This window comes from Ascaphus truei, chromosome 14 (genome assembly GCF_040206685.1).
Source record: "Ascaphus truei isolate aAscTru1 chromosome 14, aAscTru1.hap1, whole genome shotgun sequence".
NCBI classification, from domain to species: domain Eukaryota; kingdom Metazoa; phylum Chordata; class Amphibia; order Anura; family Ascaphidae; genus Ascaphus; species Ascaphus truei.
In genome coordinates, this window is record NC_134496.1 from 17,834,878 (window position 1) to 17,852,377 (window position 17,500).

General features: G+C 46.8%; 1 protein-coding gene across 7 annotated transcripts in view; it reads left to right on the forward strand.

Moving 5' to 3' along the window:
- The window catches only part of LOC142465699 (uncharacterized), a 42,524-nt gene that overhangs the window by 1,193 nt on the left and 23,831 nt on the right, over positions 1 to 17,500 (forward strand). For 4 of the 7 annotated variants that reach the window (XM_075569907.1, XM_075569910.1, XM_075569909.1 and 1 more), the window contains exon 2: positions 3,197 to 6,318. In XM_075569907.1, the coding sequence (XP_075426022.1) occupies positions 3,240 to 4,211 (972 nt within the window). In that variant the 5' untranslated portion in view covers positions 3,197 to 3,239 and the 3' untranslated portion in view covers positions 4,212 to 6,318. Of the gene's footprint in view, positions 1 to 3,196; positions 6,319 to 7,332; positions 7,458 to 17,500 lie in introns of those variants that run through there. The other 3 variants (XR_012787949.1, XR_012787950.1, XR_012787948.1) reach the window with 2 other exon arrangements.

Genomic DNA, 17,500 nt, shown 5'->3' on the forward strand with positions numbered 1-17,500 from the left:
GGAGGGGGACGATAGAGAGCGCGGGTGGAGGGGGGGATAGAGAGCGCGGGTGGAGGGGGGGATAGAGAGCGCGGGTGGAGGGGGGGATAGAGAGCGCGGGTGGAGGGGGGGATAGAGAGCGCGGGTGGAGGGGGGGATAGAGAGCGCGGGTGGAGGGGGGGATAGAGAGCACGGGTGGAGGGGGTGGGGGTGCAGGGGGGGAGAGTGGGGGTGGACGGAAGAGAGGGTGATGAGAAAAAGAGAGGCTCGAAATTATAGAGGAAAAGGGGATAGGAGGGAGATATACAGAATGAGAAAATCTAAGGGGAAGGGATACAAAATGAGAGGAATAAAGGAGGAGGCCTGATATAGAGAACGCAAATGGGAGAATTAGAAAGGAGATCATTGGGAAAGATGAGAAAATGAATATTAATCATGAGTAAAAAGGCAGAATCACACTCATTTAATATTAAACCAGATTTACTTATTGTATTTTCAAATATTATTACTTTGACAAGCTAATCTAACATGGGTAGAATAGTTTCTAGGTTTATTAATAGTCACGTATGTACGTATGTATTTATGTACATACGTAATAAGCAGGCACACCGGACTTAAACTAAATATGTAATATTTAATGAAACAAGCATAACAGATAAATGTTTGAGCTCTCAATGGCGCCGTTTTTATTAAAAATTGCATATTTTGTTTACGTCCGGGTGTTCCTGCTTTTCACTCTTTGCTATACTACTGTTTGTTTAGTATTTTGTGGAGTGCTGCTATACCTTTGCATATATATCTATTATTATTACATTTTATGTGCATGGTTCCGAAATTCCGCAGCGCAGGACAATAACATTGTATAACAAAGAGAATACAAATTAAGACAAAGAGATAATAGGAATTAGGTCTCTGCTCCAATGAGCTTAAATCTAAACTCAATAATATGTTTATTATTATTAAACACCTGTAAACTAAACCAATACCACTTGAGGTGTGTGTATAATTGATACGAATAGAGAGCCTCTCATTATCAATTGACAACCCTGCCTTCACGTGGCGCCCCTCGTTTCTAACAAAATGGTCTCTGTCGACCCTTGGGTTTAGCGTCCCCTTGGTTATATCCAGCTAAACAAGTTCTATGGATCTTTTTAAAGTGACGTTTTCAATGGAAGTCGCCTATACCCATCCGAAGGGTGAAGAGGCGGAAAGTAAAGTGTGTGTATACATACATACATACACATCTCGCGTGGTATTGGTTTAGTTTACAGGTGTTTAATAATAATAATATATTATTGATTTTAGATTGTAAGCTCATTGGAGCAGATAACTAATTCCAATTATCAGTTTGTCTTTTTTATTACAAACAGTTTTATTGTGTTTTCAAGCCATTGTAAATACAGATATTACATTCCATGAGGGATCTGTGGAACCCAAACTGATCTTGAATTTATACATCAGATTATAACATAAGGAAAGAGAGAGGGGAAAAAGGGGGGGGGGGTTGTCTTTACGATACGTACTCACAATGTTATTGTCCTCTCCGATATTGTACAGCGCTGTGGAATGTCGGCACCATGCACATAACATTTAATAATACTATGAAGCAATCATATACACCCACCCGGTCCGCGCTTATCCGACGGAATACGTCCCGCAAACCACCGTCGGATAAGAGACCGTCGGGTTGCGGGTCCATATTAATCTGCTGCTTTGAGCGTCGGATAAGCGCATCCGATGTCAGAATGCGTCCAGCGGACTGCATTGTGTGGCGTCGGATAGGGCATTCGGCGGAAAGCGGGTCGCCGGATACCAAGGACCGTGTGTGTGTGTGTGTGTGTGTGTGTGTGTGTGTGTGTGTGTGTGTGTGTGTGTGTATATATAATAGTAATTATCAACTTTTTCTTTTCGTTCTATTTACTTTTCTCCAATTTGTAATCTGAAAAGTGAAAATCTCATATAAGTGACAAAAAAGATAAATAGAGGGATAAAAGGTGAGGCAAAATATAAATAACAGAAGGGGAAGGGGGACAGAGGAAGTCAAATATTAAAAGTAATTAGAAAAAAGCAGAATAAACCATAAAATGGGAGATTGTCTGGTAAATGGATAATGGAGGGAGAATAAAAGCTTGATACAGGAGCGAATTGACGGATGAACATGGAGAGAGGGGTATAAGTAATATTTCTAATAAAATACCAAGACCAGAGGGAGAATCAAGCGAGGAAGAGGCATTGTGTAATTAATGAAAAAATATACAGTGCATCTGATCTCAGACGCGCTATTAGAGAGGGTTGGGGTTCCTTACAATGCATCTGATCTCAGGCGCGCTATTAGAGAGGGTTGGGTTCCTTACAATACATCTGATCTCAGACGCGCTATTAGAGAGGGTTGGGGTACCTTACAATGCATCTGATCTCAGACGCACTATTAGAGAGGGTCGGGTTCCTTACAATGCATCAGATCTCAGACGCGCTCTTAGAGCGTTAGGGTACCTTACAATGCATCTGATCTCAGACGCGCTATTAGAGAGGGTTGGGGTTCCTTACAATGCATCTGATCTCAGGCGCGCTATTAGAGAGGGTTGGGTTCCTTACAATACATCTGATCTCAGACGCGCTATTAGAGAGGGTTGGGGTACCTTACAATGCATCTGATCTCAGACGCACTATTAGAGAGGGTCGGGTTCCTTACAATGCATCAGATCTCAGACGCGCTCTTAGAGCGTTAGGGTACCTTACAATGCATCTGATCTCAGACGCGCTATTAGAGAGGTTCGGGGTTCCACAGAATTTCACAATATAATTATAAGGTTCCTTAGCTAAGAAAAGGTGGGAAACCCCTGATCTAGGTAATGAGAGAGAGAGAAAGCGAATAAGTAAAAAGGGGGAAGGAAGGACAGACAGATGAGGGACAAAAAAAAGTAAATGGGACAAAGGGAGGCGAGTTTATTTTAAATAAAGGAGGGAGTGTAAAAATTAATGGTCGATAACGAGAGTGTGAATGTGAAGGATGGATAAAGGTAGAATATAGATTTCAAGTGATAGCGAGGGAGTAAAAGCAAATTAAATGAGATCGAATGATAATTAATTGTGTGTTCTCAGAAATAAGAGGGGGGGAAATTCAAAAGGGGAAGGGCTATCAGACGGTAAAAATGTGACATCATAATTGTTATAAATGGATGAGTTCATTTTTTATTTTATTTTTTTAACCTATCAGGGAAATCGAACTCTTGAGGTCTTCTGCTCTGTACCTCTCTGCCATGGTGAAGATTTTTGTCGGCGGGGTGTCGCCATCATCCGCCCCTGAGGAGCTGAAGAAGCTTTTTGAGAAGTTTGGGCAGGTGAATGAGTGCGACATCCTCAAGAACTATGCCTTCGTCCACATGGAGAGGGAGCAGGATGCGCACCGCGCCATCGGCGAGCTGCACAAGAAGGAGTTCTACGGCTCTCACCTCACCGTGGAGTACGCCACCTCCAAGATCCGCAACGCCACCAAGATCTACGTGGGCAACGTCTCCAGCCGGGCCACCACAACCAAGGTCAAGGAGATCTTCGAGAAGTTCGGCAAGGTGGTGGAGTGTGACATCGTAAAGAACTATGCCTTTGTGCACATGGCAAAGGAGAGGGAGGCCATGGATGCCATACTGCACCTCAATGATACTCCTCTAGAGGACCAGAAGATCTTCGTCACACTGTCCAAGAGCAACAACACGCCCAAGAGCGCCAAGACGGCCCCCCCCACTGGGATGGGGTCTTCGCATGCTCCACCACCGCCGCCTCCCCCTCCTGCCTACTACTTCCACCGTGGACGCCTGCCACCCCCTCCACCCCCGTTCCCGCCCTACCCGCCACGCTCCTGGTACGAGAGGGAGTACTACGAGAGGTACACCTACGATTTTTATGACCGGAGTGGGCTGGGGGGTCGTGCTACGTACGATAGGTCCCTGACGCCGGCTGGCGCTCCCGTGGCTGCCGCTCCACCAGTTCCGCCATCCCTCAGCGCGGCCCTGGCTCCGGCAGCATACAGGGACAGAAGCCCCGTGGGGAGGAGGGCAGCCGCTGCTGTGGTTGCAGCCCAGTATGCAGATCCATACAGCACCTCTCAGGCTTACAACCAAGCTTACGCCACTGCCTTCTCGCAATACAGCATGGGAGCCGCTGCCTACAGCCCAGCAGAGTACTACGAGAAATACGCTAACGGGTACGCAGGCCAATACAGCCAAACATATTGAACCACACGCCCTCTCTCGCTCCCCCACCCCCTCCTTCTTTCCTTCTTCTCCTCTCACCCTCCAGTGGGCCCGCAAAGGGAGATCAAGTGGGTAGCGTGGGATCATCATAGTTAAGTGGCTATGGTGGGCCTCAAAACACTTCCAACTCCAGTGAACAACCAAATGGAGGGTTCAGCAAAGGGGAAATAAGGGGGCATGGGTGGGCCATAGGTAAATGGATAGGCCTAACCCTTTAATCCGCTTTCTTCCCTCAACAATGGGCGAGCGAAAGAGAGATATAAGGAGAGATTCTCCATAATAAGGAGCTCGACCCCCATCCAACTAACTGCCACAGACATCGTCAAAAAGGGCAACAGAAAAGTAATAATACTTGGGTGGCTCTGGGGAGCGCCATCTTTGTCCTGTCCCAGTTATTCCACAATGTATAGAAACCAGAAGACTGGTTTTGAGGGGCCAGTAGGATTTTCTGTTAAATTTGGCAACCAAAACACAGTTAAGATTACTAAAATCTTATCCGTGCCACTTCCCCCTCCTCCCTGTCGTAATTGACGCCGGGAGGAGATGCCAGGTGTAAAATGAAAAGGGGGGAGAGTGCAGGATATAAAGGGACTGCTGATCCTTCAGAAGGTATGAAGGGGAAGTCCACAATAATGAACAGTACACGATTTGTTGAGCGGGAAGAGGAGGGCAGGGGATTATTAACACAGGCGAAGAGCAAATATATGAGCAGGAAAGATGAAATGTAGCACAAAATGTAAACAAGCGTAAAGAACAACATTAATTGTTTTCCTATGGGTAGAGTGGCCAGGAAATGTAAGTATTAACACACAGAACCGGGCCTTTATTTACAGGAAAAGGATGGGGCAGGTGGTGTATAAACAAACACCCAGAACAGCGGATCCCTTACAGGAAAGAGGACGAGGGAACGTGAACACACAGAATAGTACAATTATTACAGGGAAGGGGAGGATGGCAACATTGTAAACACATAGGTCAATAGAATTTCCTATATAGGAAGAGAGAGGGCCAAAGATTTATAAACCAAGAGCAGATACTTTTCTACTAGATGATGCTGGTTTGCAAGCAGTTTTGTCTGTCCTGCATGCGGTCCGTCACACTATCTCCTGGGTTATTTCCGGGGCGCTCTATCGACACTCCCCATTTTACCGCCTCCAAACACGCGCTACCTTCTTTCCCTTGTGCCCCCCAAAAAAGTTTGCTACCCCTCAATTTATGAATCCCTTCCAGCCTCATCCTCCCCCTCTCTCCCTTCCCCCTACCCCCCCCCCCCCCCGGACAAGAATCGGTCGTAAAATCGCAAGAATCGTATGTTACGACGCAATAAAGATGTAAATGCCGGAGGACGACCTGTTATGCTTTTCCTCTCCTCTCTCCCGCCGCCGAGCCGCCTAGTTTGAAAATGACGTTGCATCCGGTCTGTGCCGAACTTTCTCCGCCGTTTCTCGCTCGTCCGTCCCCTCCCCCACCCCCCGTCACAGTCTACCGGTGACTGTAGAAATCCGTAAGGCCGTTCACTCTTACAAACCCCGTCAATCGCTTTCTCAAAGGCAGGCTACACCCTAAAACAGGAGGGCCTTACTGCAGTCATCAAGGGCCACCAACAGGTCAGGTTTTAAGGTTGTCCCTGCTTCAGCACAGGTGTCTCAATCTGGCTCGGTCGTTGACTGGCCAACTCCAGTCTTCAAGGGCAACCAACAGGTCAGGTATTGGGGATATCCCAGCTTCAGCACAGGTGGCTGACCCACCTATGCTGAAGCAGGGATATCCTTAAAATCTGACCTGTTGGTATCCCTTGCGGACTGGAGTTGCCCACAAATGCCCTAAAACAATTCTTAATTTTTTTTTTTTTAAATAAAACATTGCTTATAATCTTGTTAAAAGCATGTTGAAGTTATGAACATTGAAAAATAAATAACAGGAAGTTGCATTTTAATGACAACTTATGGTACAGGAAGTTCCCCACAAATGCCCTAAAACAATTATTAATCTTCATTTTTTTATTTTTTTTTAAATAAAACATTGATTATTATCTTGTTAAAAGCATGTTGCAGTTATGAACATTGAAAAAATAAATAACGGGAAGTTGCCATGTTGCCATTTTAATGACCCCTTATGGTACAGGAAGTTCCTGCGGTCCTAGACACGGGTTATTTTACAGCACTTTCATACAATGGAAGTAAATGATCTTGCAGCAGAGGCGCCTCTAACAATGGGGATTAACCCCTGCTAAAGAAACTCTGTGGGAGATGGAAATGCTATCACCAAATGGTCCCTATTACAGGAAGTGACGGAAGAGAGACGCAGAACACTGAACATGGACACACACACCACCCCCATTATTTTGGGATTGTTTTATAAATATTTAGGCCTTCCTTGATATATTACACACCGTTATTACTGGACATTAAAACTTTTAGATGTTGAGAAAACAGTTGTACACTAGGGGAAATAAGCTAAAATGAATACAATTGAGATGCTTCTTTTCATGACGTGAGGGTGGCCATCTTGGGTTTATCATGTCATTGGAAACGTATGGCTCTAGAAGAGCAGATACTATTGAATCCTAACGCACTGCAACCTGTGAGACACAAATCACATTGTCAACCAAGATGGCCACCCTCACGTCAAGGAAACCTGCCCCAATCAGTTTGTCGTTATATGTATATATTTAGAAATGTTACGGCTTGTGTGGGTGTAGACTGACTTAAAGAACCTCCCCGGCCCCCTCAATATACAATGCAAATTCAAGTTTGCCCTTACAAACATGGTAGCGGGCAACTTCTACACCCTTGTTTATGACCAATCTAATTAACCCCCTTTGCAGTCAGGGGGGAAGGGGGCAGTAATAAGACCATGGTTATGGGTGCAAACCAAGATAAGAGTGAACGGACCTTAAGAAACGACTAATTCATTTAATTTCTTGTTTGGAATGTGACTTAATTACTGTGTTTTAATTAAATAATTGGGACGTGTACTGAACTTTGCTGTAAGGAATGCTTTAAGGAATCCGTGCGCTCTTCCCCTTCCGTCTCGGCCGCGCTTTCTCCACTAGAAAAGATGGAGGAAAACAAAAAACCTGCACCTTTGTCTTTTTTTGCAGACAATTATCGAATTAAAAAACAAAACAAAAACACACACACAAAAAAAGTCATGGTTGAATACGTGAAATAGACAACAGATAAAGTTGTGTTGTAACGAGGGGGAGAGAGCGAGAGTCCCGGACAGGTGAGTAACGAGGTCACGACATCTTTAATACCCCCTTTGTTTATCCACGCTTGTTAGCTGTCATACACACACTGGTACAGCATTACATCATGAAGCATACGCAGCAGGGACAGTGCGTGCACACTCTAAATACCATGCCATGTATACACAGCACAGGTACAGCGCGGGCAGCTGCAGTGCCAGCCTCCCCCTCACACACACTCCTACACCATGATATGTATACACAGCACAGGTGTACAGCATGGGCAGCGGCAGTGCCACCCTCCCCCTCACACACACTTCTACACCATGACATGTATACACAGCAAAGGTACAGCGCAGGCAGTGCCAGCCCCCCCCCCCCCCCAAACACACTACTACACCATGTCATACACAGTGCAGGCAGCGGCAGTGCCAACCTCCCCCTCACACACAGGAAGGGGAGGAGCTGTGAGCCAAGATGGCGGCAGACCCTCAAGGAGGGAGAGGAGTGGGAACCAGGTCTCAAGCTAATCTGAATGTGGATAAGAAAGTTTCACTGGAAGCTAAAGTGCAAGAACTTCTGCAAAAGAAAGAATCAGAAAATGTGGAAAGAGAAATAAATGAAAATGTTGGGCAGAAAGAATCTGAAATGGAGAATACCGATAGTCCAGCTCAGAACCAGACGGGTAAGAGAATTTCAGCTAAAACCAGCTCAAGGTCTAATGAAGCCAAGAGTAAAAGACAGGCAGAACATGAGAAAAGGAGACTTGGGGTCACAGAAATTGTTATCCCACAAATTAGCAAGGACATACATACTAATGCACAGGCAACTGCAGCTACACCTGAGACAGAGACAATGCACGCACCTGTACCTGAGACTGCATACAGTTGCACCGGACACAGAGACCCTGTATACAACTGTACCTGACACAGGAAACTAGCATACAAGTGTACCTGACATAGAGACCTTGCACACACCTGTACCTGACAGACACTACAAGCAGCTGAGGGGAGCAGACAGGTGCAGGAATTAGCAGCCACACCCAAGGCAGACACACTACGAACAGCCCAGGCTGAGAGCCTGAATAATGCTGGCAATACACCTGAGACAGACCAGCAATCAGCCCAAGCACAGGAAGAAGTGTCTGAAATGGAAATGGCTGAAGCAGTGGAGGCTTTTGAGGCGCAAGAAATGGAAATTCCTAAAATGGGAGAGAAATCCATACAGCCTGCAGCAGCATCAAAGCCCTTGGCACAAACAGGAGCAAAGTCCTTAGCTGAAGCAGGAAAAAAGCAAAGTCCTTAGCTGAAGCAGGAACGGCAGCAAAACCAACGGGAGTGGCTGAGCCAGCTTCCCCACAGCAGTCAGCATGGAGTACAAGATGCCCAGGTACATCTTATTTGTCATTTGTTGATGCCAGAAAGCGCAGGAACGTAGTCAGGCTGCATTATTGTGGGGATATGGTTCCTATACCGGACAGATTTGTTCTAGGAAAGGACTTGATCAAAGTTTCACTTGGCTTCCAACCCAGTGAAGTGTATGCTTTGTTCCTAATAGCAGGAACTGCGAAGTCAGCTTTAAGACACCAGAAGGACTAGAAAAATTCTGGTTTCGCTACAAAGAAGTGAAAGATAATCCTGAATGGGAATTTTTTTAAGTTATCCAGGTATCTCGCCCTGTGACCGTGGAAGTGAATATTGTCTTTGATATTGAGACTGTAGCGGTAGAAGATATATGTTTTTGGCTGCAATGACAGTGCGATGTTCAGTCTGGTCCAGTGAAAAGTATGGATGCTGAAGGTTTCTGGAATGGGGGCTACAAGTTTAAAGTTAAACTTAGATACACACACAATGTGGCATGTCACCTCCCGAACGCCATATATATTGGAAGAGATCGCGGGCGATGTTTTTATTGGGGACAGCCTAAAAAGTGTTTTAAATGTGATTCCCCCAGGCACTTGAGCTCAGCATGTGATAAAATCAGGGGCACTTTATGTGGTTCTATTGGTCATCACAGCTCTGAGTGTGACAAAGACATAGTCTGCAACCTGTGCTATAAATGTGGTCATTCCTTTAAAGACTGTCCAGAAGCCGAACACAACCATAACAGGCAGAATGGAATGTCTAGTGTACAGAATACATTATCACATAGTGATAAAAAGAATAAAGCAGGGTAATCAGAAAGTCTTCAACTTACACCTGTAGGAGAGGTTTTAAAGTCTCGGGGTCTGACATATACGCTTCCAGCCCAAACGGGGTAAGACTGAGAGCATAGGAGCGATCTAAGTTTTGTACCAAACACAGAGAATTCTACTCAGGAAGGTGATCTCCCCCGCAAAGATGGCGGCGAGTCCCGCAAAGATGGTGGCGAACCCCGCAAAGATGGCGGCGAGTCCCGCAAAGATGGCGGTAATGAATGGGAAACAATAACAAGTAAAAACAAGACTGCCCAAACCAGCTCAGCTAGAAAGAAAACTACAGAAACTGTCCAAGAAGAGGTCTCGCAGCCCAATACATAGGAGGTATTGGAGGAAAAGAGTTGGGGTGAAAAGATGGATGACGCAGACCCCGATATGTCGGACAGTCAGACCTCACAGCAGTCTGGATCTATTCAGGACATTGAGATGGCCGGACCATCGAATAAGACAAATCTGCCATCAGAGAGTCCCCCCGGGAGAAAGAAAATGGTCAAAAAGAAAAATGGTGCTAAAAAGAAAAAAAAAAGGGCGGTGATTGACTCACTAAATATGCCAAAGCGCCCCTCTCCGCTGAAAGTGGCAACTATTAATGTGAATAGTATTAAGACAAGAAAGACCAGGACTGAAGCCTTTACTATTCTAAAGAACTTTAATAATGAGGTTTTCTTTTTGCAGGAAACCCGCTTGACCACTACAAGTGACGTTTTTGTGTGTAGAAGGGACTGGATTTGGGGCCCCTCTTTCTGGTCCTTTGGACCAGATAAATGTGATGGTGTAGACATTGTTTTCAAAGGGATTTCCGTTATTTGCAACAAATTAGTTGACATAATGCCTGGAAGGTGTCTTTTGTTAGATGTTAAAATTGAAGCTGTTGATTACAGACTAATTAACATTTATGGTCCTCAAAGTAGAACTGAAAGAAAAGATCTGTTTTCTTTAATAAGGCTGTATTTACATACAGCGAAAATAGTAATTTTTGGCGGTGATTTTAATTGTCTCATATGTTCAGGATAGAGGGAAAACCAGAGACTGTATTCAGTATGACTCCATATTTCTGAACAATATGTGTACTCAGGCTGGTTTGGTAGATGACTTTAAGACACAAAACCCAAATAAAGCGGGGTATCTATATATATATATATATATATATATATATATATATATATGAGGAGAGAGAAAAGAGAGCGCACGCCCCATAGTGTGTAACTGTATATTTAATAAAGGAAATGGAGGGGGGAGGGGGGGGGAAAGAATCGCACTCACAAGGATAAGGAAGTTAAAAGCGTATCGTGAATAAATCACCACCATCCGGCGTCTTTGCTTGTCTTTACTTGTCTCTGATGTCGCTAACTGGATATAGACGATCCGTGGTCATCAGGATATTCACTCGAACGTAGAACAAGGGAACCGGCAATGGATTGGAGTCCTCTGAAGATCTCTCAGCTGCGTGGCCTGTGAATGTTACACACACGAACCGGCCTGTTGACGCACTACGTCACGGACATTGCGTCATTACGTTGCGCACGAACAGGCTGGTTCGTGTGTGTAACATTCACAGGCCACGCAGCTGAGAGATCTTCAGAGGACTCCAATCCATTGCCGGTTCCCTTGTTCTACGTTCGAGTGAATATCCTGATGACCACGGATCGTCTATATCCAGTTAGCGACATCAGAGACAAGTAAAGACAAGCAAAGACGCCGGATGGTGGTGATTTATTCACGATACGCTTTTAACTTCCTTATCCTTGTGAGTGCGATTCTTTCCCCCCCCCTCCCCCCTCCATTTCCTTTATTAAATATACAGTTACACACTATGGGGCGTGCGCTCTCTTTTCTCTCTCCTCTACAGATTCTATAGGATGTGGTTCATCCTTTCAAGAGCAGCCGGAGACCCCCTGTATTTAAGCTTACATATCTTTGACGGACTTCACCTTTAAAGGACTGGTTTTTCTCCTCTTTATTTATTTTTATATATTTTTATACCTTTTTAAAAAAAAAATTATAACATGCTTATATATTTTTTGCATATATATTATTGCGTCCACTAAGTATTTAATTGATTATATGTGTATCAATTGTTATTCATCACATTTTTGTACGCAGGCACTGATATTAATTTATACTATATACAATATTTATCATTGCATATATGCCCTTTGAGGCGCTGCTTTTTTCTGTTTGTTAATATATATATATATATATATATATATTTCTCAAACCGTTGTATGCGTGTCTGTCCTGTGTCTCCCTGTCCCTAGGGGCAATCGCATTGGACCTTTGGCCCGTCACTCCGCCTCAGGCCAATGAGATGGCTCCCTTGGCCCGCCTGCCCCCGCACACCTCTCATTGGCCGGTGTGGGCTAACAGTGTCTCACACACACCCCTGTGCCCCCCTCACCGCAAACCCCAGCCTCCCCTCACCGCAAACCCCAGCCTTCCCTCACCGCAATACCCCCACCCCCCCCTCACCGCAAACCCCAGCCTCCCCGGCGCCAAGCCTCCTCCACCTCACCTCTCTACACGCCGCCAGCAAAACTCACGCCGCCTCTCACACGCCGCCACCTGCCCACTCGGCTCTTCTCCTCGGGGCCCCGTATTACCGCCGGGAGCGCCAGCAAGCAGCTAACACCCCCCCCGCGGCCGAGCTGGGAGCAACGGGTGGCGCAAGGAGGCAACCTCCCCCCCCCCCACAACATCCCCCCGCGGCCGGGAGCACCGGGTGGCGCAAGGTGGTAACCTTCCCCCTCCCTCCCCCACAACATCCCCCCGTGGCCGGGATCACTGGCTGGCGCAAGCAGGTACCACCACCATTCCCTCCTTCACCTCCCCTCACCCCCTTCGCAGCAGGGCAGAGGAAAAAGCAGAGGGGGGGGGGGGCACACAACAACAACAAACTGACTGACACACGAACTGCCTGTCTGAAACACACACAGACTGACTGACTGATACACACACACACTGACTGACACACCCACACCACACACTGCCTGACACACACCCACACCACACACTGACTGACGCGCGCACACACTGACTGACGCGTGCACACACTGACGAGCGCACACACTGACTGACGCGCGCACACACACTGACGCGCGCACACAGAGTGCCTGAGACACACTTACTGACTGACGCACACTGATTGCCTGACACGCACACACACACACTGACTGACGCGCGCACACACACTGACTGACGCGCGTACACTCACTGACTGACGCGCGCACACACAGAGTGCCTGAGACACACATACGGACTGACGCACACTGACTGCCTGACACGCACACACAAACACACACTGACTGACGCACAAACACACTGACTGACGCGCACACACACACACAAACTGACTGATGCACACACACACACACACACACTGACTGACGCACGCACACACTGACTGAGGCACACACGCACGCACACACTGACTGAGGCGCACATGCATGCACACAGTGACTGAGGCGCACACACTGACTGTGTGTGTGCGTCAGTCAGTCTGTTTGTGTTTGTGCGTCAGACTGACTGACGCACGCGCACACACACAGTGACTGACTGACGCACACACACACTGCATGAAGATGTAAAGGGGGGGGGACGGAGCTGTAAAGGAGGGAGGGGGACTGGATTGATGTGAACGGGGGACAAACAGAGAGGGGGGAGACAGGGGAAGAGAGAGAGGAGCGCAAACATTACATCCCGGGCAACGACGGGTCTCTCAGCTAGTACATATATAAAAGGTGACTCTAAGAGTCGGATAGACAAAATATATGTACAAAAACAAACAAAGTTTAATAATGTTATTTTAAAGCCTGTGGAGTTTTCGGATTGTGCTCTGTTAGCGGTGACCCTAAATCTGGAAGAGTCTGGTGTGTCCGGGCCTGGTTATTGGAAATTTAACGCCAATATCCTAAAGTGTGATAAGACCGTAGCTAGGTGTAAAGATCTCCTGGAAGCCAGGTTAACATTAAAAAGCTTGTATGAAAACTCTGGTGCATGGTGGGAGGAAACAAAACACAAAATTAAGTTTTTTTTCAAGAAGGAAGCGCATAATTATCATAATTTGAAGTATAAAAAATATTTGTCACTCAGATTGAAATTATATCGCGCTTTTTCTGCAATACGAAGCGAGGAAGAGGTAAAGGCAGAATACATCCGTGACATAAAAGGACAAATGAAGGAGTTACAGCAGTGGTTCCCAAACTTTTTCGGTTCAAGGCTCCCCAAGGTGATCAGGATTTTTACGCGGCGCCCAAAGTAAAAACAAAGGTGTATATACATACCTAACAGTTGCAGTGCGCAGTTGGTGTCTCTCTCAGACACTCTCACTCTCTCTGACCTCACTCTCTCTGACCTCTCTCTCTCTGACCTCACTCTCTCTGACCTCACTCTCTCTCTGACCTCACTCTCTCTCTCTGACCTCACTCTCTCTGACCTCACTCTCTCTCTGACCTCACTCTCTCTCTCTGACCTCACTCTGACCTCACTCTCTCTCTCTCTGACCACACTCTCTGACCTCACTCTCTCTGACCTCTCTCTCTGACCTCACTCTCTCTCTCTCTCTCTCTCTGACCTCACTCTCTCTCTGATCTCTCTCTCTGACCTCACTCTCTCTCTCTCTCTGACCTCACTCTCTCTCTCACCTCTCTCTCATCTCACTCTCTCTGACCTCACTCTCTCTCTCTGACCTCACTCTCTCTCTCTCTGACCTCACTCTCTCTGACCTCACTGTCTCTCTGACCTCACTGTCTCTCTCTCTCTCTCTCTCTGACCTCACTTTCTCTCTCTCTCTGACCTCACTCTCTCTCTCTCTCTCTCTCTGACCTCACTCTCTCTCTGACCTCGCTCTCTCTCTCTCTCTGACCTCTCTCTCTGACCTCTCACTCTCTCTCTCTCTCTCTCTCTGACCTCTCTCTCTCTCTCTCTCTGACCTCACTCTCTCTCTCTCTCTCTGAGCTCACTCTCTCTCTGACCTCACTCTCTCTCTCTCTCTGACCTCACTCTCTCTCTCTCTCTGACCTCACTCTCTCTCTCTGACCTCTCTCTCTCTCTGACCTCTCTCTCTCTCTGACCTCTCTCTCTCTCTCTGACCTCACTCAAATCAAATCAGCTTTATTGGCATGACGAAAGAACATTTCAGTATTGCCAAAGCGTGAATAATAGGGGGTGGGGGACAATAATTACCCGAATACTAGGGATAGGGTATAATGATTGCAGGGTATATGGGTAACAGTTTCACACAGGGGTGTGGGGGTTAATGTACGTCTCAGCTTGTGGCAGGTGCTGATATAGTGTGCAGTTAGATCTGCTGTGGTTTCATCTTCTCCCAGGAGGATCGCTATTTTTTGGTTCTCTTCTGTATTATTAAAGTTCTGGATAACAGCAGTGAGTTTCTCTAGGTGGGCGCTCCTCACTTCAGAGTATTGTGTGCAACGCAACAGGAAGTGAGTTTCATCTTCTACCTCACCTAGCTCACATCTTTGGCACAGTCTCATCTCCCGGGGCTTCCAGTTCTGTCTGTGCCTGCCTGTTTCTATTTCTAGGCTGTGGGCACTTATTCTGTACTGGCTCAGGGTCTGTCTCTGTTTTGGGTCTTTTACCGTCAGTAGGTAGGGTGCCAGAGTGTATTCTCTCTGTAGGCTGTGGTAGGTCTCCAGCTTCTTTGAGCGTTGGATATCATTTTCCCATCTTGTCACATACTGCTTCTTCATTTCGTTGGCGATTGAGTTGATTTCTTTTTTCGGCATGTTGTTAATCTGTGTGGGGTTTTGTCCTTGGAGTGAGAGGACAAGTTGTTTGATGGCACAGGGTTTAGTGAGGAGGTCCTGACTTTGCATTGCTCTGTAGCAGTAAGACTGTGGATGGCTGGTGTTTAGGTGAGCCCAGAATGTCAGTGCTCTCTTCTGTACCGTGAGCAGTAGAGGAAAGCGGCCCAGCTCCGCCCGGCATGCATTGTTTGATGTACTCCTGTGTACTTGGAGAAGGTGTTTGCAGAATTCCAGATGCAGTATTTTGGTTGGGCTGGTATCCCATTTTGAGGAGTCTGGGTATGTCACAGGACCCCACACCTCGCTGCCATACAGAAGGATGGGTGTGATGATGCTGTTGAATATTTTCTCCCAGATTCTTATTGGTGGTTTGAGGTGGTACATCTGTTTCCTTATTGCATAGAATGCTCTGCGGGCTTCTACTTCAGTGTATTTATGGCCAGGTTGAATTTCCCTGTTGAGCTGATTGTCAGTCCAAGGTATGTGTAGCTCGCTGTCTGTTCCAGTGCATTGTCATTCAGTGTGAATTGCGATATGGTTGGATGTTTTTTTGATTTTTTGGAATACCATTATTCTGGTTTTTTCTAGGTTCACAGAGAGTGCCCAGGTCTGGCTGAATTTTTCTAGTATTGCCAGTATCTGTTGGAGGCCGTGTTCTGTTGGAGACAGCAGGAGCAGGTCGTCTGCGTATAGTAGAGACTTAATTTCAGTTCCAGCCAAGATGACCCCAGGTGCTGAGGAGGATTCTAGGGCTGCTGCGAGCTCATTGATGTAGATGTTAAACAGTGTGGGACTCAGGCTGCAGCCCTGTCTAACTCCACGGCCTTGATGGAAGAAGTCTGTCCTTTTGTTATTTACTTTCACGCAGCATTTGCTCTCAGAGTACATACTTTTGATCGTGTCGTATGTTCTACCCCCTATTCCGCTCTCTAGTATTTTCAGCAATAGGCCTGGATGCCAGATGGAGTCGAAGGCTTTTTTGAAGTCCACAAAGCAAGCAAAGATTTTGCCCTTGTTGGTGTTGTGGACGTGTTTATTGATCAGGCTGTGTAGGGTATAGATGTGATCCGTGGTGCGGTGGTTTGGCAGGAAGCCTGTCTGGCTCTTACTCAGTACACTCTGCTCTGTCAGGAAGGTGAGGATTCTGCTGCTCAAGATGCTGTTGAACAGTTTCCCCAAGGTGCTGCTGACACAGATTCCTCTGTAATTGGATGGGTCCATCCTGTCTCCTTTCTTGTGGATAGGGGTTATCAGTCCTTCGTTCCACAGTTCAGGGAACTCTCTCTCTGACCTCACTCTCTCTCTCTGACCTCACTCTCTCTCTCTCTCTCTCTCTCTGACCTCACTCTCTCTCTCTGACCTCACTCTCTCTCTCTCTGACCTCACTCTCTCTCTCTCTGACCTCACTCTCTCTCTGACCTCACTCTCTCTCTCTGACTTCACTCTCTCTCTCTCTTTCTGACCTCACTCTCTCTCTCTCTCTGACCTCTCTGTCTCTCTCTCTCTGACCTCACTCTCTCTCTCTGACCTCACTCTCTCTCTCTCTCTGACCTCACTCTCTCTCTCTCTCTGACCTCTCTCTCTCTCGGACCTCTCTCTCTCTGACCTCTCTCTCTCAGACACACACACAGACAGACACTCTCTCTCACAGACAGTCACTCTCTCAGACAGACACTCTCACTCGCTCAGACAGACACTCTACCTCTCTCAGACAGACACTCTACGTCTCTCAGACAGACACTCTACCTCTCTTAGACACACTCTCTCAGACACTCTCTCTCACTCTCTCAGACACACGCTCTCTCTCAAACTCTCTCTCTCAGGGAGGGAGGAAAGGCAGGAGATCCGTGCAGGCAGCGCCCTGCACACAGACACACACAAATAAATACACACACACACACACATAAATACACACACGCATAAATACACACACACACACATAAATAAATAAATACACACAGATACACACACACACAGATGCAGATACACACACACACAAATAAATACACACAGATACGGGGGGGTGGGGGAGGGTACGGCTGAACGGCCCGGTCCCTGCACGGGGGAGGTCAGTGCTGCGGGGGCCTGTGCCACGTGGGGGGAGGGCCGGGTGTGCTGC